Here is a 23,275-nt window from a genome sequence, read left to right as displayed (position 1 = left end):
AAGATTTGGCATTGTATAATTTTGTAAGTTCATCCTATAAGCTTCACATTTGTATGCTTTGCCCCCCCCCCTCCCCCCCCCCCAATAAATCATTTCTTTTATTCTGGCCCTCCCTATATTCTTTTCCTGCCTCCGTCCTTGGCTTGACTCCCATGTCTCTTGTTGTGAGTGACCAAGGGCTAACTCTAGTCGTCACCGGGGATGCCCCGCTGCAATGCGTATCCAGGTATTTTGACAAAATAGTACAACTTGTATATTTGTAGACAAGCTTTTAGAATTTGTGTATTGTTTAATTAGCTAAGGGTTGTCTTGTTTACATGTTCCTGAGATCAGTGTCGATCAGTTTAATTAGCTAGCTAGTCCTGTAGATTTTGTGTCTTGCTAGGGCACCAAATGCATGAATGTTGTTTTATATGTGTTGTACTCCCTCCGTCCCTAATTAATTAGCGTCGGGTTTTTTTGCAAAAAAAATCCTGTAAATTTTCGAAATATTTCAAAAATTTACAGGGATTTCTTTGCAAAAGAGCCGGTGCCAATTAATTAGAGAGAGAGGGAGTAGTTCATTTGGCGTTGGCCGTGTCGAGAAGTGTGTTTTATACTCCGTTTTATACATAAAGAAATTGTATATGGTAAAAAATAAATTTGCCCATAGACGTTAATTGATCAAATCTGAAGAAATGTGACTTACTCTAAAACTGAGGTAACACTGTCGTATTTTAGAACTTGGCTCGACGGAAGCAGGAAGCGTGGATACACTCGAGCTCGTCTCAACAGCATAGATACATCATGAGGGCATCACACCAGACGACATGTCGTTTTCCATTTTCCTCACTTGGATGGATAACGCCGCTGTCGCTATGTCGAGCATGGGTAATCGGGGCTATGGCGGAGAAGACGAAAAAGAAAACTGTGTGCGCGTGTTGGCTGGTAGTAGCGGCTTCGAGGCGGCTAGCTCTGGAGTCTGGAATCCTCGATGGATAAGTTCGATCGATCCCCTTTGTCGTGACTGAGCCGAAACTGCCCATGTCGATATCGCTGTTGCATTGGGAGCAGTCGCTTTTTGCTGCCCCACCGGACTGACTCGATGACGAAAAGGGGAATCGATCTGTTTCGTGGAGTCACTGGTCCGACCTCGATTTGCTAAACTCGGGCTTGACCTGGGTTAGAAAGGGTTAATTCTGAAACTATGGGCTCCTGCTGGCTACTGAGCCCAAGTGTGTGCTGGGCTGTAACCCCGATGGATAAGCTTTGCTGTGAGCCCTGTAGTGAATCAGGTGGCGTGTTTGCGGGTCAAGAGGTACGACCGTAGCCTTTCTTGGGCCTTCACGCAAAGGAGCGGAAAGCCCAGCATTGCAGGGACTTGCAGTTGCTTTGCTCGACGTTGTTGCTTGCTCACGTGTGTTGTCTCTTCAGTCTTTTCTGTGCCGAGACAGCATCTGACAAACACCATGAGACAGCTGCCACAATGCCCTGCCAAGTATTTGCCATTTAATCAGCACTGGTTGGTTGTGTGATTAATACAGTACAAACGAATAGCCAAAATTGTAGCTGTGTTATGCGTGCGCTCCATTCCAAAGGTGCACTCACGAGTCACGAGTTGTAGCACAACGAGTGTTGGACGGGAATGGGTCACGGATAAGGTATAGTGCTTATCTTGTTTAAGCAAAAGCAGATAGTATGTTGAACTAACACGAGACGAGACGAGACGAGACGAACACATGGAACCGCATGCAGAATATCCGGGTAAGGAAACCGTCCCCGTTCACGCAAACTCCACTTCAGAACCCCCTTTAGACAAGTCTCAACTGTTCCGCCGGTAGCACGGAAAGAGGAAACTCTCCGGCCCTTTTCACCGCCGTCTCGACTGTAACGTGTGCCTGCCCTTTTACAGTACGCGGTTTTCTTCTACTAAACCGACAACTGCTCAGGCACACACGCTACTGCATCACGGCGCGCGATGCCGAGGGCGCTTCTCCTGACGCCGTCCCGTGGGGCAGTCGAGTTGCACACTGTGTGCCGTGCAAAGATTCGAGTGCACGGGGCGCTAACCCGCAGGAGTGCACGCCGCCCCAGGCCGAAACATGGTGACGCGGCGAGACGTGCCACGCACCGCAACCCGCCGTGGTTCGTCTCTCCTTTCCTTCCAAACCCAAACCCCCAATTCTCCTCTCTCACAATAAGTACAACATCACGGCTGTTTCTATCCTTGCCACAAGGCGCAGCACACCACCTTTTTTTTGAGTCTCGTGAGAACGAAAGAGCAGAGGCAGCAAAGCAAGTAAGAAAAACCGACCAGATCGGAAGCTAGGATGGCCGGCGGCGGGGACAGAGACGGGGACGGGGAGCGCAGGATCGGGGTGGCGATGGACTACTCGGCGAGCGCCAAGAAGGCGCTGGAGTGGGCCACCCAGAACCTGCTCCGCAGGGGGGACACCCTCGTCGTGCTCCACGTCCTGCGCCACGGCGGGGAGGAGGCCAAGCACACCCTCTGGGCCAAGTCCGGATCCCGTAAGCTGCACTATAAACAAATCTCCCCACATCTATTTGCTTTTGAGCTCGATCCGACGATCCCTTCCCTGGCCGTAACCGTGTCCGTCTCAAACTAATTCGATCGATTCTCGCAGCGCTGATCCCTCTTTCGGAGTTCCGGGAGCCGGCGGTGATGCAGAACTACGGCGTGCGCTGCGACGCCGAGGTGCTCGACATGCTCGACACCGCCGCGCGCCAGTTGGAGGTATGTATATGTGCGGGTACATTTCTCTGTGCTGTCGCCACGTCTTGGATGGAGTATTATTTATTTTATCTTGGATCGATCAGCTGAAGGTGGTCGCGAAGCTGTACTGGGGCGACGCCAGGGAGAAGCTCTGCGAGGCGGTGGACGAGCAGAAGATCGACACCATCGTCATGGGCAGCCGCGGCCTCGGCACAATGCAGAGGTACCACTCCTTCCAATGATGGCCTCGCGCGTCTCAGTAGTCGAATTAATAGTTTGATGGTACATGAATACATCTGTAGTACATTCCTTGGTCATAGAGCGCGACATTTCTAGTTGTAGTTGCTACTTGTATAAGTACAGTATTCGTGTTCAGATAGACAATCCTTGCAGCGCTTGAGTGTCTGGTATAAATTTAAGGGTTCTCTATAGAACTCCCCCCTTTTCACGAAGGTTGGACAAAGTTTTGACCAGTGATAACTTTATATATGTGTTTATACATGAAATTTATTTCAATATATTCGTCTTAAAAGAAGTTGCCAGTAACCATGATTCGTATCATACATATTAATAGAATAATTCTTGCGCTCAAAGTCTTGTCTTAACGAAACCAAATACGTTAACTTTTGTGAAAAGTAGGAAGTATAACTTAGCTTTTGGACATTTGGTCCAACCGATATAGTTGCGATGAGACCGGTTTGGGCTTGTCAGGGGTGTCGGCTTAAAGAAGCGGGGGCTTGTTGATTCACGAGCAGCAGCTGCGAGGCGTTATCTTCCTTGCTTCGGTCATCGAAGAGGGCCAGTTCTGCCTACTTTCTTCGGGCGAATGGACCTGCTTTCTTTTCGGTGTCGTGGGCAGTGGTTTGCTTTTGTCGTTGCGGTTTGTTTGTCGGCTTTGCTCCAGACCTAGCTTGGTTAGGTGGCTTCTTTGTTGTGTGTGTATTTGTGCGGCTTTCCTTTAATAAGCTGCGCATAGTATAGTTTTTAGACCCAGTTGCCTTGTAAACAGGGTCAACTATGTTCTTCCGTAACGAATTGCGGGAGCGTCCCGCACTCTGAGGAGGTTCCTCAAAAATATGTCTGTGGAATATTACGCACAATCACAGCAGTACAGCACAATACAGAGGGGTGCCCCATTACCTTGTGCATAATGTCATTACAAAAGGCACTTCTCGGTGCATAATGTCGTTCTCGATGCACCGACACTCACTAAAGTTTTTCTTAAAAAGGAGGTTGAGACTCCTGGCTTTTGCATCAAACGATGCACACATCCATTTTTATAAATTTATTTAACATTGTTGTTTTTTATTAAGGCGTTTGTATTTTCATTTCAATTAGAAGAGAGCTCACAGATAATCAGCAGTTACAGCGTGGACTATCAATCTGTTCTTGCATTTTGTTAACTTGCACGAGGTCGTCCCTTTGGGGACATCCAAGAACTTGCACGAGGTCTCATGGTTGGCATATTTTATATGGGGACATCCAAGAACTTGCACGAGTCCTCATGGTTGACATATTTTGGTGGCTGTTAGATTATTTGTGTGGTCATCTAAAGTGCCTGAAATATTGTTGATAGAGTTGACTCGAAACTACAGTGTTGCTGCTATTCAAGAGCATCATTATTTTTCCTAAAAAAAAAGAGCATCATTATTTGGGCACAGCTTATCGGGACTATCAGACACGAAACTCCACTAAATTTCCGTAACTCGCAAATGTGAATGCACATCGTGTTCAGAAACCAGATCTCGTCACTGTCGTAGGCTCGTAGCTTATTCCCATCCATTGACCATTTCATGTCTGTCGATGCTGCAGGATTCTTCTTGGGAGTGTGACAAACTACGTGCTGTCGAACGCATCGTGCCCCGTGACAGTCGTCAAGGGGGACTAATTTGGCTGCCACCGGCGATGTGATTCAGGATGGATACTCTTTTTTTGTTTGTTTTTCGAATAGGAGGCTGACACCCCCCCGGCCCCCGGCCTGGATGCAAACTTGTGTTGGTAAAACAGTGTCGTGTTTCGCGTTGTTACTGCGTCCGAATAAAATGTGGGCCTCTTGTGTTTGTGTTGTCGCAGCCTTGACAAATTTTTGTGGCCGTGTCTGTTTGTGAATATTAATTCGATGCTTGCGTGCTCGATTTCAATTCGAGGTTCCAGCGCAAATTCTCCCGACTTCCCTGATGAGGCAACAACCAATTCCCAGATAAGCAGACGATACCACAACACAGTTTCCTTTGCGCTGTTTTTATGTGCAGGTGCAGCGTTAGGGTTGGCACTTTTTTTTTCGAGTAGAAAATGGATGGGGTAGTCTCTATCGTAGCAGGCCTTAGTTGTTTTTGCAGTTTGCTAGGCCGGATGGGGACTTTAATTTTTGCACGATTGAGCCGGCCGGGCCGCCAAGACAGGTTCGGCCGTCCAGAAACTACCTGCACGTGAGGGAGTGATGGTCCAGTCGGTTTGACCACCCACTCCATAACCTTTAGCCCACGAAGGCCCAACGCGGCCATGCCCATGTCGCCAGTAGCCCCTGTGGCAGGCGGGCCTCAATGGCTCAATCCCTTCCATCTCCTTACTTCTTTACATCACTAGTACAGTGCCCGTCCGTTGCCACGGCCTCTCAAATATGTGCACGCGAAAATTCATGTTTATACAAAACATAATAATATAATTGGACATTCAATCAAAATGATTTCGGGGCCGATGCTAGCAGCTGCGGCTAGGACATGGCACCCAGTCCACGCCGCCCGCCGGCCGTGGCTGGCGTCAGAGCACGCGGTGGCGCAGTGCACGAGGAACCGTGCGGCGGTGGATAGCGCCGATCAGCCCTGGATCCCTTTGCTCATCTCTTGCACGATAATCTAATCCGGCGCTGACGCGTATCGAGAGCGGTCACCAGGGAGATGCTGCGCGGGCAGTTGAGTCGGCGGTGGCGGCCCGGGAAGGCAGCGCTGTGGGAATATTAAAAAGAAGGTTCGACGGAGTGTAAAGAGACACGGAAAATCAGAACATGCACGGAAATTGATGCACGGCGGACGACGACGAAGGAAACCTTCCTGCTTTTATTATTAGGGATGCATAAGCAACACTGCATGTGCAAGACCACGAATTTTAGAGGTTTAAAAAAATTAGGATCACGTTGGATTTCAGAGGTTAAAAATTAGGATGGCAGAGCAACACTTCGACTAAATTAACTTTTCCTGATTTGATCGCTGCAACTCTCTATTCTGAACTCCAATTAACCTACAGGAGAGAAAGGATTAGATTGGATCGAGATTGGATACCCTGCTGCTGTCCTAGGGTTCAAGAGGAGGGAGAGGAAACGCATCAGAGAGAGTGGGCGCCATGGGCCATGGGAAGGGGAGACGGAGGGGCCACCATGCGAGGGGAAGTCACACAATCTCATCTCAACAAATTCAATCAATAAAGAGCAAAATTATAAGAATCCTTAGGGAGGGGAAGCCAGGAAGGAGAAAGCTGAGACCTTGTTGTCCTCCTATGCTGGAGTGCTCGGAGGCGACGGAGTTGACCGTAGAGGCGGTACCTTGAGCGAGAAAACGTCTCGAGCGGATCTGGCAAGGCGTGCTATCGAAGTTCTAGCAAGTCAGCAAGCGAGACGGCACCTCGGGCGGAGCTTTGTAGAACGGGGCAAAGGAGTACATGTCGGAACCCCATTGCTCGAGCAGATTTCGCCTCGGAGAAGAATTTGTCTCGGATTTAGGTTCGGAGGAGAGCAACCCAGCCGAGGAGTAGATGGCGAGCGCGCAAGAGACAGCGACGGCAGGGCCCAGCAGCAGCCGGGTTAATCTGCCGCTGGCTGCTGCTGCTGCTGCGGCGGCGAGGGCACGGCGGCACAGCGGGCGAGATGCGGGTCGGCCGGGGATGAGTCGGGAGAGATACGGGAGACGCAAAATTGCAGTTTAGCCCATACCTTGCAAAACAAACCCAGTGCCGTCGTTAATATGGACCGCAGGTTAAATTAACAAAAACGTGAAGGGGCAATCGCAAAACTTGCGGGCGGACGACCTTTTATTATTTGGGTAGATTCGCTGCTGCAAATCAAGAAATTTCGTTAACAGAATATAATCTTGAGTTTACTGAAGTCATTACGAACTCTAACTATTAGGCACTGAAATGATGTTCCGTCACAAAAGAGACACACGGTGCGTCAAATCTGTGGTTTGATTATCGGTTTTGCTATATCTAAGTCATCCGGTTTTCTTTTTTCTTGAACACACTTGGAAGCGTTCATTTTCGTTAAGAAGAAAACGCAAAGAAGTGCAAGTAACCAAAATTACAACATATGCACCGCACCCGCCAACTGCGAGGCCAAAAAAGAAAAACACAACCGTCCTCACCGGACGACCTAAGACGAAGCCCTGGCTAGCCTAGACCTACAAAAGCAAATCTTGAGCCAACTTGAGGTCGGAGCCGGGCTTCAAACCACGATGACATGAGACTCGCCTTGCCCCACCTCCAGCCCTAAGGTGAAGAAGTAGAGCACGAAACCTTGAAAGCTAGGCCGCTTCACAACAGCTGCGGGCCATCCCAATCTGATACCATGACACCAAGACCACCCCGGGCATTGGATAAGTTGATTCCTTAGCCATTGGATATGGTTACTGCTTTAAGATTCGAAATGAATGGTGGAAAAAAGAAAGTAAAATGACATCTAGATATCAATCCAACGGTTTTAATTCGTCAACTTAGATTTAATCATTTTGCTTAAAAATCAGGCGACTGAGACGTAACCACACCCTTTCATTATTGGTGGGTGGTGGGCTGAGGATATATAACCACTATCCTAACTATCCAATCAATAATTTGGTTCTTAGCTAAGTTCATTTCATACTGTTGGCCTCTGTGGTCTTATCCTTGGTGTAACATGTAGGTACTGAGGTACACAAATTCGAGGTTGGTCGCGGGCATGATGGTTACGTGTCATGGACTACTCGGCTACTCCTAACCTACTAACCTAGCAAAACAAGGAAAAGCATTAGGCTCTATAACCTTTTATCACTAGAGGTGACTTCTCTGATCTCTACCACTAATTGGGCCCATATATGTAGGCTATATGCACTCAGAGATCGGGTAAGAAACTTCCATTTTCTAAGAAAAGCTATTTGGGCCCATACATATACTCGCGAATCGTTAGAACACGTCTCCGATACTCAATGGCACGCACAGTCGATCAGTTAGAGACTATAGCCGTCTCAAGTCTCAACTATGCTCCGTTCATTCCTCCAAAAAAAAAAAAGAGACTATGCCCCGTTCATGGTCTTGTTTTTTAGCTAGGGAATGACCAACCTGGTTCGCATCTCGTTTAACAATGTTGAGCAATTTTGCCTCCTTCACCTCAACCCAAAGGGAAGAAAGGTTTTTGAGCAGGTAGACCACCTCTTGACACTCTGGTTCCAAAACTACAGGGCCAGCATCATGCTGCACTGGAACTCTAGAAGTTTGGTTGAGCACTCTTAGAACACTTAAACACTAGCCCCAACAGAAGCCAGCAGCTAGAAGCTCAACCTCATCTGGAGTAGAGCACCATTTCAAATATTTCCAGGCCGACGTCACAAGCCCAAAGGGACGCGTTCCATTTTGGCCGACGGGCCCGACGCCCATGCGCATTATCGCAGATTCGCCGCGGAAAAGACGAGAACCAAACGGCCAAAATGGAACGCATACCCGGCAGATCCTCCTCCCGGAAGCCGTCGCGACCAATATTCTGGCCCAGTGCCGCAGAAACCGACGAATGGGATTTCGAGCGCTGACTCGCAGAGAAGACTAGAAGCAGCAGCGATCAACCGGCGCTGGACCGACCGCCCGGCGACGCACGTCCGCCCCTGGGTCTCTGCGCCACGGCGCGTAGAGCGGCAGATGCATGCTTCTGGTTGGCTCCGGGCTCTCGAATCTTGGCTTCTCGTGTGCCGAGAGGCAGAGGCCTGTGCCTGCACGCTGGTGCTAGTTGAAGCGGAGTACAGTACACTAGTACTGCTACTCGTAGCATAGCCTCGCGATCTCTGAAAAAGTATGATCCTTCCCATCCCTTGGGGACGAGTACGAAAACATTCTTTACGTTTGAGAGGACAGGACAGAAGAAGAGTGAATCTTTTCTTTGACATTTTGGTTCACGGCTGTCCGGGACTGGGTGGGACCGTGGGAGTTCCTCGTATGGAGCAGGCGAGATCCCAATCTGTGTGACGATTCTGTTTTTGTGCTACGGGCTTTGACTTGATGCTCCCCGCACGGATTAGTTTAGTGAGCCATTGAAATTGAAGCCAGTGTGGTTACGGTGAGTGTACCTGCTGATAACCGGGACAGGGCAACACCGAAAACCCCTCCCTTCTCCTCTTCTCCCTGTCCCAGCGGCAACAAAAGGAAGGACGGTGCGTTGCAGCCTTGCAGGTTGCAGAGTTATTAGGTTCTTAATTTGCTTCGTACGGTGTTGGACCGGTGCTCTAATCCTGGCTTGTTTGGCAGGGGGAGTATTTAGGAAAGATCGAAGAAGCTGGTTGTTGTGAGAACTTAAGCGCAGTGTAATGATTTTGCTCAGAGCCATCAGTGCAAATTTCAGAAGCTTCTGAAGTTGCGCGCATCGTTTAAAGCCAAGGCTAGCAAAGGTGGAGCATATGTTACTAGCGTTTGGCCCTACGTAATTCCTTCCCGGTTGCTTGCAACCAAAACCCTGCCACCGCGTTAAACTCATCAGACCTTCTTTCTTTGCTTCCAATCCAAGAGTTATCAGTACCGCAATTAATTAGTGCACCACTATATACTACTGTACTCCGTATATTTTTGATAAGAGGGATGCTGTAGAATAGATATTTTGTTAGCTCCGCACTCATGTTAGAATGCTCCCAGAATTCCTTTAGCTGAACGATTACACGGGATTCATACGACCCACATATATTCTGGGACTAAAATTCCTACTGATATCTTAACGGAAGGGCATGCACTAGTAATGTGTTCTCTGGTACGCCCGTGGATCTCTCCCGCTAGCGAAATCGTGATGCGCTCTCTCGGCTTTTGATAGAGTTTTTCCACGCCGCTTTCGTGGGGCCTACGTGGGGCAAGGCACCGGCTAGCGACGCGGGCTGGATTTTTCGTGCGCCGCAAAAGGACATTGTCGTCGCGGCTATCGAGTCAAACCGCAGGCGCTTTTCACCTTAACGTTTTGTGCTACTACTAGATGCCTTCTACCCTCTTCGGCCTTTTCTCCGTTTTCGTTTGTTTTTTCCTCCGTACGTGTTTTCAAACTCGGATTTTGAAATCGACCGCGAGCCGGACTGAGCTTAATGAACTCACCTGCTATATGCCTACTACTACGACATGTTTAAAATTAGAGCAAATTTCACTATTCGACTATGGATGACTTTGGGCTTCCAGACATGCCTCGTCATGTTTTTTTTTACCCACTGGCCGCTAGGTGATCAGATCCGGCCAATTTTAGTTTTCATATATGGTGGACACCAAAGGACGTTTTGAATGGGCCGGTTTCATTGGACAGACTCGTTCCAGCTAGCATAGCCGTGAAACCTACGCCAAAGTATGTTTTGAATGGCTTTCACGTAGATAAATCCGTTTACTTACAAAACCAACACCAAAATAAGTTTTGAACAGATGAATTTTTTTTTGAACCAATGCAATAATGAATTTGTAACGCAGATTGTATGTACCAATTTATAACGCACCAATTGTTAGTCTATAATGTAGTAGTTGTAGATTCATATGCATTTGTTCTACTTTATTTTTAGGCAGTTTGTGTTCTCTAAAATGGAGTTGCAAGGGACCTTACTGTTGATGTTTGCTCATGGGTACGTGTTGGCGTGGTCACACGGACCAGAATGGATGCACACCACCCATGTGTTTTCTTGTTTTTTTAATTAGAGGGGAACTACCCCAGTTTCATTAACGAAACCATAGATAGCTACAAATATGGTTTCCTTGTTGCTACCCATAAACATGTCATCCCTTGCCCCATTTATAAAATATGGTTGTATTAACCACTTACTGTGATATTATGAGAATTTATCCCATCTTATATTTTCCGCAGATTAAGAAGCTAGATCCACTTGTTAGGATGGCATCTCAGCTATCTCGGTAAGCAAATTAGATGCGCAATTGCTAGGAACAAACCAAATTATGTCAGATCCTTTCAGATCTCAACTAATTCAATTAGATTCTATGGAATCATGTCAAATTTGTGGAACAAATGTGGCTAGCCGCACCACAATGCTCTAGGTGCCATATCAGGCATGAGCTATCTGCCTAGTCAATTTCCTCATAATCCTAACACATGGACCACCTTGTAAAGCCACCACAAAGTCACAGCTGAGAGGTAAATGTGAAAATGTTTTCAAAAATGTTTTGTTACATTGGCCAAGCTTTAATTCGGTCAAGGATTGGTGGTGCTCCGTTATCAACATTCAAGGGAACCGACGAAAAAGCATGGCCACTTTGGTGATGCTAGTTTCTTGGGAGATTTGGAATGAAAAAAACACGAGGGTGTTCCGGAAGATCTTCTCTATGCCCACGGTCGTTGCAGGTAAAATTAAAAGGGAGGCCTCTTCTTGGGGGGGGGGAGGGGTTGTGGGTGCCATCCATTTGAGATATATTTCTTACCGCGAGAGTAGTCTTGTTCATGTGCCGGTTGGGCTAGATTTTGTTTTGTTGTTCTCTTGTAACACTCTTTCTTAATCAATATGATGAGGCAAAGCTTTTGTCTCCGTTTGAAAAGAAGAAGAAGAAGAAGTAAATCATACATGTAAATGTGATGCTCCTCTGTGTGCTTATATATATTTATGAAAAAGACAAGTTTTGCTACCTCTTCTTGTAAAATACAAGTTTGATATTCAAAAATTGATTTTCTTACTCACACATTTTTTTCCCTACACAAAAGATACAATATTGTGTTCTTCCACGAAAATATTCAAGTACCCATAAGATTTTCACAAAACTAAATGTGAATTTTATTTTAGCATTTTCTATTAAATTTATTTAGCCTGCTAGGGAATAAAACCTATGCTTGACATCATGACGAATTATATTTTAGCCGACATCTCTGCCTATAGTAAGGATCTAGTTATGATTTCATAATTGTTAAGGCTCTACGATCGTCCGATATTCTACATGGGGTGACGTTTATAGATGCTGTGTGCGTCTGTGTTGTAGCAAGTGTTTCTGAAGAGGAAGAATTTTTTTTTTTGACAAACACCGCCACGAATAAACAAAGAAATTGACCGTTTGAGCATGATCATCATGTTCAACGCACGTAGGCCAACCCAGACGCAACGAGGAATCAACAGGCCCTCCAGATTTCCGTGCCCCCCTGGCGTGCAGATCCTGCAACCAAATTTTGTATCCACCTCCCTCCCTCCTCACATGCCCTCGACAGCGCACAACGGCAAAAAAGAAGGTGAACGCGCAGAGAGGCAGTAGGAGGAAAAAAAAGAGAGCCTGAGAGATCGATACGTAGAGCGAAAGCAGCTAGCGGCCAGCGGAACGGACCACAGAGCGTAGCTGCCACGGCGCGCGTCCAATTAAGCGAGCAGCCTTTGTTACTCACTCACTGACCGTTGCCGCACCGAGAATCCCACCAAAACAACTCAAAACCCCAACGGTCACTCCTCCTCCTCTTCCGTCAGCTGCCTTTCACAGACTTCTTTTAAGCTTTTATACTCCCCGCCCTCATGCAGTTTTATTCCCCGCGATCGAGAGAGAACGGAACATAGCCAGCCGTGCTGTGCCCGAGACACTGCCAAACCCCGTCGCTCATACTAGTAGCTGCAGCACCAAGCTAAGCGCCGTCAATTGCCGCGCGAGTTAATACTAGAAGGAGAGCAGAGTACTACGTAGGAGAGGGGTCGTTGCCGGGACGAATCGTGTTGGGTTAATTTGGGATATGGCGAGAGGGGGAGGAGGCCCGGCTGAGGAAGAGGAAGAGGGGGAGATGGCGGTGAGCGAGACGCTGACGGCGGAGTCGGCCGACGACGAGGAGCGCCGCCGCCGCGGGAGCAGCGGCTCGAGCGCCAGCTCTGAGGCCGCCTCCAGTGAGTCCTACTGCCCGCCCGACGAGTGGCAGCAGGCCGTCGCCATCAAGACCTGCGTCACCGACGACGCCACGGGCAAGGCCAAGCCGCCGGACGCCAAGGAGAAACTCCCCGGCGCCGAGAAGCACAGAGCCCCAGGTTCGTGCGTCGTAGTACACGACAAATTGTCGGTTCAGAGTCAGAGTAGCACTCCAGTCTCGTTGACGGTGGGGATTAAATTGGCAGAGCTGGAGCTGATGAAGGAGAGGTTCGCGAAGCTGCTGCTGGGCGAGGACATGTCCGGGAGCGGCAAGGGCGTCTGCACCGCGCTCGCCATCTCCAACGCCATCACCAACCTCTGCGGTGAGCCACCGTTAGGCTTTATTAGAGGGGGGAACAAAGTTCATGTGCACTGTCAGCACTGACGCTTAATTTGATCGTCCGTGCCGTTTTCTTGCAATTGCAGCGACGATATTCGGGCAGCTGTGGAGGCTGGAGCCGCTGGCCCCGGAGAAGAAGGCGATGTGGCGGCGGGAGATGGACTGGCTGCTGTGCGTCAGCGACCATATTGTCGAGCTAGTGCCCACATGGCAGACATTCCCTGACGGAACCAGGCTTGAGGTAACTGAAAACTACAGGAACTTACCATGCCAAATTTGTACTGCTAGTAGAACTTGATAATGACTGAACTAGTTGCACAATTATGTTAGAAGTTCGCTCTCAAAGAAATGGCGAAGTAGTGTAGAATGTCAGAAGGAGCATCATTTTTGTGGTTTTTCACGAGCAAGTACAGAGGGGCGACGCCTAAATCAAGCGCAAATCCGTTCATAGTTTGAAATTTACTTGGTATGGACCACTGCAAGTCTGAAAGTAGCCTTTAAATACGTGTTTAGCCGTCTGGACGTCAGGTACTTAATCTCGTTTATTACAGAACGGTCGGGCATGTGGTATTTCTGAGGTCCAAACACCAAAGAGTAAAGACTACATCAATGTGCTGTCCGTTTTAGTTGTTCATCTTTGCGCGTTTCATTAGTTTCAAATATTTACTAGTTAAGTTAATGACAAGTCTGGTCCATATGCACCTCTTGATGGATTTGTACATTTGTGCATCTCACAAAATTCCCTAATAAATAATGCCAACACCAAATGTTAATCCAGGCACATGTACAAAAGTTCATGAGAAAAATATAACCATATGTGCATTGGACAGGGAAAATGAGAGATGCTGACTGCTGAGTGTTAGAAAAAAAACATGTAGATCGTAGAAGTTTTGAAAAACATTTAAAAAAAATCAGACATGTAGCACAAGAGCACTCCTAGAAGTTTTTGAGAAACCTTAAAAATTTCAGACATGTAGGTTGTACGGTGAAGTAGGACAAAATCGCTTAGAAGTTCTGAAAAACATTAAAAAGTTCAGACATGTAGCACAAAACCACTCCTAGAAGTTTTTGAGAAACCTTAAAATTTTCAGACATGTAGGTTGTACGGTGAAGTAGGACAAAATTGCTCCTAGAAGTTTTTTGGAAAACATTCAAAATTTTCAGACATGCAGGACAAAATTGCTCCTAGATATTTTTGGAAAATATTAAATTTCAGACATGTAGGAAAAAAATAATTCTCCTAGAAGTTTCTGAGAAACCTTTTTTAAAAATCAGACTTGTAGGTTGTAGGGTTGTTCAGTTTTTTTTCCCCATACAACGCTAATGTACTTCACTCTCCAACCTACATGCATGAACTTCTTAGTGTTTTTTATAAAAACAAAATAGTGTGGTTTTCACCATTCCAAAAACCGAGTTGGGGAGCTAGCTACATGAGCCCAAAAATGTTTCAGAGATAAAGTGATGAAAACCAAAATATTGAGAGCCTATGTTTATTTGATTCTTTGTCAAAATTTTGGTTGCCAATATGAGCCATCTCGTTCGTCTCACAGACCCTTGCAAAATAACTGTTAGTGTCAAGAATTCTTTGGCCAAAAAGCTGGCAAGCCAATGTTGCCAACATTTGGTAGGATTGGATATGCCACATAACAAAACGGATGTTTTTTTACACAAATCATCATATTTTCCCTTGAATTTTTAAACTTGGCTATTTTTGAATCTCTTACTTTACTTACCAAGACAAGATACACCATATGTGCAGAATGTTCCTAGTGGTAAACTATACTGCTCTGTGCTTTTACCTGAAAACAGAGCATGTCAGTACTAATAGCTTGGCACCTATGGACTACCAATTTCAGATCATGACAAGCAGGCCACGATCCGATCTGTACATCAATCTGCCGGCACTTCGGAAGCTAGACAACATGCTCCTTGTGAGTTCGACATGCTCGTTCTCTCGTTGATTCTTCTGACGAACTGTGGGGAACATCTCCTGATCAACGGAAAAACCCTGTTCTGGCAGGAAATCCTGGAGAGTTTCAGAGACACCGAGTTCTGGTACGCCGACCAGGGGATCTGCGACGGTGCGGCTTCCTTCCGGAAGTCTTCGTTCCACCGCCGCGACGAGAAGTGGTGGCTGCCGGTGCCCCGCGTCTCCCTCGGCGGCCTCGGCGAGGCCACGCGGAGGCAGCTCGAGCACAAGCGGGACTGCGCCAACCAGATCCTCAAGGCCGCCATGGCCATCAACAGCAACGCCCTGGCCGAAATGGACGTCCCCGAATCGTACCACGACTCGTTGCCCAAGGTTCCCATTCCACCATGGCTTTCTCATGCTTTTTCTGATGCTGATGATGGGAATTCTTCTTGGTTCTGACATGCTAGTTGATTCTGATCAGAACGGGCGTGCGACGCTAGGGGACATCATATACCGCTACATCACGTCGGAGCAGTTCTCTCCTGACTGCCTCCTGGACTGCCTGGACCTGTCGTCGGAGTACCAGGCCGTGGAGATCGCCAACCGCGTGGAGGCCTCCATCTACGTGTGGCGCCGGAGGGGCACCGCAGCCGGCAAGTCGGCGGGCGGCAAGTCGTCGTGGGGCATGGTCAAGGACATGATCATGGACACGGAGAAGAGAGGCGACCTGCTCGCCGAGCGCGCCGAGGGCCTCCTGATTTCCCTCAGGCAGAGGTTCCCCGGGCTGACGCAGACCAGCTTGGACATGAGCAAGATCCAGTACAACAAGGTTTGTTAACACTTAACGGCGCAGCTGTGAGCTTCTTACATTGTGATGATCTGCAATTCTGCATAGCAAGTGTTGTTTGATCATCATCATAGTAAATGCTGTTTTGATCATCAGGATGTGGGGAAGTCGATCCTGGAGAGCTACTCGAGGGTTCTGGAGAGCCTGGCGTCCAACATCATCGCGAGGATCGACGACCTGCTCCACGTGGACGAGCTGAGCAAGCAGCCGGACCAGGTCCCCGCCGATGGCAAGTTTATTGCTCGCAAGGCGGCGGCCATGGTGGCGCCGGCGCCGGCCTCGGGCACGCCGTACCTCACGGCGTACGCGACGCCGAGCTTCTCGCCGGCGCTGCTGTCCAGCCCGTCCAAGATCGGGAGGGCGCTGCTGGTCGACAGGCGGTCGCACCACCACAGCAAGAACGGCGTGGAGGTGGTGAAGGGGATGCTGGCCAGCAGCCGGTTGGCCGCGGAGCTGTGAATCCTCTGTCCTTGGACTGTCTGTGCATACCTCGCCTCGTGTATGTGTGCCTGATGATTTTCTTGTCGAACCCTTAGTGTAGCGAGTGAGTACCGGAGGGCGGTTCGTTTTTGCCGTTTGCCGCCCGCGGCGTGTAATGGCGGCTTTGGCACCTGGCAGTGCCTAAGCATAGTTGTCGCGAGTGTTTTAATTCGATGTTCATCGGATGAGACGAAAATGCCGTATTTCTGCAAATGGCACACCATCGCAAGAACTGAAAGTGTCCCCCACCAATGATATGCTGAAACAGATGTGCATAACCAATTTTGTTTCCAAAACACAACACGATCAGGGGGGGATACATCAGCAAGTGATCACGCTAGTTGCGAAATAGAAGCAACTTTTCATAGGACCGACTTGCCTGCTGCCCCAACAGTCCCGTTACATTTTTTTTTCAGCACTATGAAAACAAACACATAAAGGCTACATACATCTGTCCAGGTGAGATGATGCATCTAAATACTGCTGCCTCCACCGACAGAACAGACGTAGTTCCACTATAATTTTTTTTAATGACTGATATCATGCCAATTCTACAGCAAACCAGCTCGACCTGCTCCTTTTTATTCCTGCAGAGTACAGACAACAAACACGGATTAATTAGATGTGAATAAAGCATGAGCCCAATGTGTTTCAACTAACACAGGTACAGGTGATGATCATAACAAATTAGCAAGTTGCAAGTAACAAAGCTTGCTGGTGGACGATCATAACTTGATACGAGACAAGACCCTAGTTAGCTAAAAAGCTTATGCTCTTGTCAGGCAACCGCGGCAACAAACTGCTCAGATGTTTTTAATAAGTACCAAGTGTATTTTCAGTTTCTATCTTCTTGCAACTGAGACCTGACAAACCGTGGCGGGTATATTCTATGACAAAACCAACAAACAGCAGAGTCATTGAGGCTTATATGCCTTGGGATTAATGAGGTAGTAAAATACCAACTGTGTTCTATGTTGAGGATAGTAAGAGCTAAAGAATGCGCTTGGAAGTACGCATTGCTACAAGTTCTATCATGATTATCTCAGCAAAAGAAAAAGTATAAACAAGAGATAATGTTAAAAACATCAAACTTCGCCAACCAACAAAGCATATGAACTTTCAGGAGCAATAGTAATTAACAAGGTTACCATAAAATGAACACAGAATTACTGCCCATCTTCTTAGATGTATGTTAAAACTCATAGTGGAATGCTTGGTCAGACGACCACACTGGTGTTGATGTCACTCCTTTAAAGCCGTTGACATAAATTTACAGATAACAGGACTTTCAGCTCAGCACAGTTGATAATTTTTCTCTTCGGAGCTATCAGTGTCAACAAACATTACTCACCAATCAGTGTGCACAGATGTGACAACTGAATCTAAATCTTGTGCAGATTTCAGGACCTTATTATAGATACCAGAATTGCGACAACGACACAAACAATAACAAGAATATTCTTTAAAGCTCTTTAAGTGTGCGTACTAGGAAAGTAAAGGAGATCAACAGTGAGCCCTTGAGCTTATGACTATCGGCAGCACCACAGAGATTGATAAACTGGATGACTTTCGCTAATTGCTGATTCGCAAGGTTAACAGATCTCATGTTACCTAACACATAGTGTGTGTTCCTTGTAGAAAATACTAAGCAATCTGCTCTCTGTTATAACTATCTTGAAACAAATATGAGCATCCATTATGAGCTGCTCAACCGGAGAAAAATAGTTCTATGCTACCTCTAGCAAATAGTCAAAACAATGAATAACCAACTACACTTTCAGATATTGCTGCTGATCTACCACTAAAAACTGGAACTGAAATGATGCAGGCATAGTACACAGCATAAGGGCACGAAATCGAGACAAATCAAGCAATTAAGCAAGCGGCTATAATCATAAAGAGCTGTAACATACCTTGTTCACAATAGGAGGGTCCTCAGGAAATTATTTAGTAGTAAAGTGAACCTGGGAGTAAATTATAGTGAGCACATTTGTATTCCATCTTTTCTACTAGATAATATCCAAACGTGCAGCAAATGCCATACCTTGCCACCAATCACCTCTGGTAGCCAGAGAGCCATCCGGATTGTCGTCCTTATACTGTATTAAATATATAGTAAACAGTGAAAAACAAGTAATATAAACAACTAGGAACTGGATTATTTGCAATAGCAATTTCAACGTACACTTCTTGATGATTCACTGGCTTGCTTGTGTGGAGAGCTGTCATAGAAGTCCCGGCCACCGTAATGCACAGACGAGCCAAAATAAGGTGACTCGGAGGGCTCATTTGGATAAAACTGTTGTCCATCTTTGTATGTGACACGACCTTTAGTGGGGCTGCCTTGGAATTTGCCATCTGAAGGATGAATTAACTTTTAACAGTTAGTTCGCTGCTGTATCACATATTGATAACCGAAATTCCTATTGAAACTAAGATAGTTCTTCAACATTCACGGAACAACTTATAACAGGGAGCAATCCTAGTTCAGAGATAAACGTGCTTTGGGTTCGGTGACTTGACTATAGACAATAGCAAAACCAAGTTTCCCATGACCGGCAAGAGTGTTTCACGCAGACAGTTCACCTAGATCCAATTTTTTTTTTCACAAATTTGACATTATATGATGCCCAACAATGTCGTAATAGACAAGAGATCCTGCAACTACCTGCAATGCCCCCACTGGTCGGCCCTTTAGGATTCTGCCTGTTCAGTATCGTGTTCAGGTCAGTCTCCCTCGCGTCTCTTGGATTTGCCTTTCAGGTAAAACAAAAGTAACGTTATCACAGGTATACGTATATCCAAATAAAATTCTGCAGAAATCTAGAACTCGTCGATCACGGAAATTAGCCCCCAAAAGTACCCATGTAATGAACTCTAAAGGAAAAAAAACCCATCGAAACAATCACTACTGAAATAATGAGGTACCGGAATTACCGAATCGCATCGCCAATTTTTTTTCAAAATACCACAAACATCAATTCTGACGAAGAAAATAACCTAACAACAAACAGATCGTAAAGACGGCGTGAAGAGGAAGTACCGCAGGCGACGCGGAGAAAACGGAGCTGAAGTATCCGTTCGCCGGCGCCGGCGCGGTTGCGGCGGCTGCGGCTGCGGGCGCGGGCGGCGACTTCTTCTTGTCATCCATGTGGTGGTTTAGGAGATGAATGGAAGGGGAGAAAGATAGGGCACGTGAAGAGGTCGTTATAGGCGGCGGTGCGGCTCGAAGGGGAAGATGAGCACACACTTCTCTGCTTGCCTCGTGGCGTCCTGCTCCGGCCTCCATCTGTGCCTGCCTGCATATAAAGACTCGCCGGAGAGTCCTGCTCTGTTGTTTCGAAGATCTCGAGGGACTGGACGGGAAGAGTGCTCACATTGGCAGAGTTTTGATTAGAAACTTCAAAATTGAAAAGTGCGGCTTGTAAAATTTTAATTTCGGACTTTAAAGTTTAAAATACTCAATGAAGGAAAGTTAGTTAGTGAAAACTTTAATTCCGGACGGAGGAAGTATAGAAATTCAATTTGAAAAGTTAGTTAGTTTTTACAAAATGTATATGTGTTTGCTTACTTCCATAGATTACAGCATGCAAGTAAATCCAAAATCATAAAGAAAATCCAAGGTCAGTCCAATTTTCGTCTTCGTCTTAGTGAATACAATCGTTTTCTATGTAAAAAAAATTACTATATTGGTTTTCACACTCTTTTTTGGTGAAGTTGGTTTCAGTATATCATGTTTCGCTTGAGTGATATCTTTCTCTTTACACCAATAAAAGAGGAAGGGTCGCGTTGTCATCTCTTTATTTCCGAAGAAACACAGTACATATGCGGATGCTCATTTTCAAAAGCAAAAAAGATGCATGGAAACACTCACAAACAAGTACACTTGAGCAAAAGTAGTACTCCCTCCGTCCCATATTAAGTGACTCAAATTTGTTTAAATATGGATGTATCTATATACTAAAATATCTCTAGATACATGTAATATTTCGGCACTTAATATGAGACGGGAGGAGGGGTGGGGGTACAAAAAACACTAGCATCTACATATATCTAAGTTGCATCTAGTTGACATGATTGTCGAGCAACAATTGGTTTCCCAGTGAAAAGGAAAGGTGTAGACCAGAGAGGCTTATCGGTTATTCCTGGACATCCGACCCCGGTGGGCCTACACAATGAGAATGGGCCCGCTTACACTAAGCCGAAACTAACAGAAGTCCGAGTTCTAGACGATGAGTAATGCCTATTCAATAAGTAAGTGTCGTCGGTTTCTACTAAGGACTAAATCTTGAACCGACTTGGGGAAGGATTTGTAACCCTAAGCCTGTCGGGATTGCCCTAGAGGACATGATATCCATCTTGTAATCAACACATACCAGATCAATACAATCGAAAGCATGACGTTGGTATTTACCTTTATCAAGAGGGGCCGAACTTGGGTAAAATCGTGTGTGCCAACTCTCTTCCCCACTAGATCCAAAGCCATCTAGCTTCATCGTACGTTAGTCACCCCCGATGGTATCTGCCATGACGAAACCTCGACCGGTGTTGATCCAATTGAGTTGAAATGTCCGATCTTCCTAAGAGTGTGCGTAACTAGTCTAATTAAGAACAATATTAACGAAGCACATCGAATGCGTATATATGCCGTGGGTGTAATGTATCATCAACAACATTCGCATCCCAAGTGAAAGCACGTTTGCACATTACTCCACTACACATGAAAGTATATTTGGTCTGTACCACGTGAGGCCCCAACACGCCCCCGCGTCGCTCTCACCCAGGGGCGGCTCGGGTGGCTCAAACCCTAGCGCGGCCACCACCCTCCCCCACGCCCTCTCCTCCCCTCGCCGCCACCGGAGGATGCCGGCGGGCGAAGCCCCAACGGCGGACGGTGGCGGCGGGGATTTTCCCCTGCGGCGGTAGCCGTTTCTCCAAGCGTTGGCGGCGCGGCTTGGGCGTCGTCGGGTCGGTGGTTCCGAGGCGAGGCGGCGGCTTGCTCCGCGTTGATCTGGGGGCTCTTGCCCAGATCTTCTTGGGGTGGGCGGCCGGGCCTGCTAGGTGGTTGGCGCGGGCAGGCTGGGATGGCCGGCGAGGTGCAGGGAGGCGAGGCGCGGGCCCTACGTGGGTGCGTGCGGGAGTGGGCCGGCGGCGGCCGGCGAGGTCGCTGGTTACAGGCTTGACCCAGGCGGGCGGCGGCCCCGACAGGGAGCGCGAGGAAGACCGCGCAGGCGTGCGGCAGTTGCGGCTGGCTGCTCGGGTTAGCAGCGGCGAGAAGCTTCGGTGGCTGCGTTCGGTGGCAGGGTGCTCGAGGCAGGGGCGGCGGCGTGGATCTGGCCCCTTCGGGCCGAGATCTGGGCCTAGTCCACGTGGTCTACGACACGGAGGGCGGTTGGTCTCCGGCAGTGCTGCTGCTGTGGTTGCTGGCTTGCCGCTGCTTTGCTCGGGCCCGATCTGGGCCTAGGCGAGCGGCGGCGAATTTGCGGGCGGATTGGGGGAGGTTGCTTCCAGTGGTAGTGCAGGCGGTCCAGTCGGTTTTGGGTGGTGGGTGGCGTGGCAGTGCCGGGCGAAAGCCATGCTTCCAGTCGCTCACCGGGGCCGACAGCGGTGACACCCGGGGGCGCCATCACCTTCGTTGGGGCGTTGTTGTGGTGCTGTCTCCTCCATCCATTCCCAAGGTGAGCTCCGGGGGAAACCCTAGGTTCTTTTGGACCAGACGATGGCGGCACTCGGTGTCGTTCCCCTTGTTGGAGGCATCGTTCTTGGAGTCGACGCCGGCTGGTGGGACGGTGGATGGGAGGCTTGGGGTCGCGATGGGCGGCGGGAGTTCATGGGCGTCTTCTGTGGCATTGACGACGGTGTTGAGCTGAGTTCGGGCTGCGGCGATGGTCTTGGTAGTCATTACTTTCGACGTGTCCGCTGGCTCTTGAGGGTTGGGTTTGCTTTGTCGCCGGGAAGTCGGAGTCGCCAGCTCAGTAGAGTGTTCGCGTGATGACGATGACTTGGCGATGTGTGGTCTGCCCTTGGGGGGGGGGGGGTCTTGTTCGGCGCAAGCCTCGCATATCGCCCTTTTGACGCTCATCATCAGAATCGGTGCCTCTTGGTCGCTTGCAAGGGTGGCTGACTGTTTGGCATGTATCGACGCGAACTTGCGTGGCTTCTGGGGCAGGGTCCCCGTTCTTGGTCATTGGTGGGGGAATTTGGAGTCGCCAGCTCAGGAGGAGTGTTTGTGTGATGACGATGACTTCTGCTTGTGAACTCAGTGGCAACTTTCTTTAGCGGCGTGCGTGGAGTGAGCGTGGGTGGCCAGGTCGGCCCATGTGTCATGCGCGGTTTATACGATGGACGTTTGTAACGGTTTTTGTCCGATTTTCCGTAATTAACTGGACGACTCTCTTATTCTTAATCAATGGATTGACTCATTCGGACTCCGGTTTGATAAGAATATATTTGTTTTGAAATAGCGGTTACAAAAGATACCCCCTGCATCCACCTGCAAAAGATAAAGATATATCACAAAAACTTCATCAATTTCCTCGTCTCGATCCGACTCCAACTCCCATCGATCGGCGGCCAGGCATCACTCTTCGTGTTGCACAGGGCGGTCAGCATCCACACGGGCATCTTCCTTCCGGTCTAAAGGGGTCACGACGGCGGAATGGAAGGTTCCAATTAACCTGTAGTGCAGACAGATATTATTATGGCGCGAGTGAGTGGCAGGGATTCCTGGCTTCGATTCCTGCAGCCGACCGGGCAGGGGATACCATCACACATGCGTGCGCGCACCAATAATTTACTCACGTCGGGTTCATCCTCATCTCTATCATCTCACTTTCTTTCCCCCCGGGTGGCAAGTAGGCCGAGCAGCGTAGAGCCCACGGCGACCGACGACGACGCGTGCTCTGCCCTGCTCGCGGCCCC

General features: G+C 48.1%; 3 protein-coding genes across 5 annotated transcripts; 2 read left to right on the top strand and 1 right to left on the bottom strand.

Moving 5' to 3' along the window:
* The first annotated feature begins 2,014 nt into the window (after nt 1–2,014).
* Nucleotides 2,015–4,854, top strand: LOC100823760 (universal stress protein PHOS32). The gene is made up of 4 exons (XM_003568284.4): nt 2,015–2,508; nt 2,625–2,734; nt 2,818–2,936; nt 4,526–4,854. Exons 1-4 carry the CDS (start codon nt 2,310–2,312, stop codon nt 4,599–4,601), a joined length of 504 nt encoding a protein of 167 aa, XP_003568332.1. The 5' UTR covers nt 2,015–2,309; the 3' UTR covers nt 4,602–4,854.
* A 7,419-nt stretch (nt 4,855–12,273) lies between these two features.
* LOC100838888 (rop guanine nucleotide exchange factor 7) lies at nt 12,274–16,567 on the top strand. The gene is made up of 7 exons (XM_010233010.3): nt 12,274–12,894; nt 12,982–13,098; nt 13,202–13,356; nt 14,972–15,046; nt 15,136–15,417; nt 15,509–15,856; nt 15,971–16,567. The coding sequence occupies exons 1-7, from the start codon at nt 12,609–12,611 to the stop codon at nt 16,331–16,333; spliced, it is 1,626 nt and encodes a 541-aa protein (XP_010231312.1). The 5' UTR covers nt 12,274–12,608; the 3' UTR covers nt 16,334–16,567.
* Nucleotides 16,568–16,609: 42 nt separating this feature from the next.
* On the bottom strand, nt 16,610–19,652 carry LOC100823157. Of its 3 annotated transcripts, XM_003568282.4 has the most exons (6): nt 19,398–19,649; nt 19,023–19,110; nt 18,540–18,712; nt 18,399–18,453; nt 18,268–18,318; nt 16,610–16,941 (listed from the first exon to the last, which is right to left on the bottom strand). In XM_003568282.4, the coding sequence occupies exons 1-5, from the start codon at nt 19,641–19,643 to the stop codon at nt 18,302–18,304; spliced, it is 579 nt and encodes a 192-aa protein (XP_003568330.2). In that variant the 5' UTR covers nt 19,644–19,649; the 3' UTR covers nt 16,610–16,941; nt 18,268–18,301. The 3 variants fall into 3 exon arrangements, with proteins under 3 accessions (XP_003568330.2, XP_014755126.1, XP_024314759.1); XM_014899640.2 differs by lacking the exon at nt 19,023–19,110 and having other exon boundaries at nt 19,398–19,651; XM_024458991.1 differs by lacking the exons at nt 16,610–16,941; nt 19,023–19,110 and having other exon boundaries at nt 18,264–18,318; nt 19,398–19,652.
* Nucleotides 19,653–23,275: the final 3,623 nt, after the last annotated feature.

The sequence above is a fragment of the Brachypodium distachyon genome, chromosome 2, assembly GCF_000005505.3.
Source record: "Brachypodium distachyon strain Bd21 chromosome 2, Brachypodium_distachyon_v3.0, whole genome shotgun sequence".
NCBI lineage: Eukaryota > Viridiplantae > Streptophyta > Magnoliopsida > Poales > Poaceae > Brachypodium > Brachypodium distachyon.
Note: the sequence above shows the minus strand (reverse complement) of the source record. Positions and strands in the feature narration are given on the sequence as shown.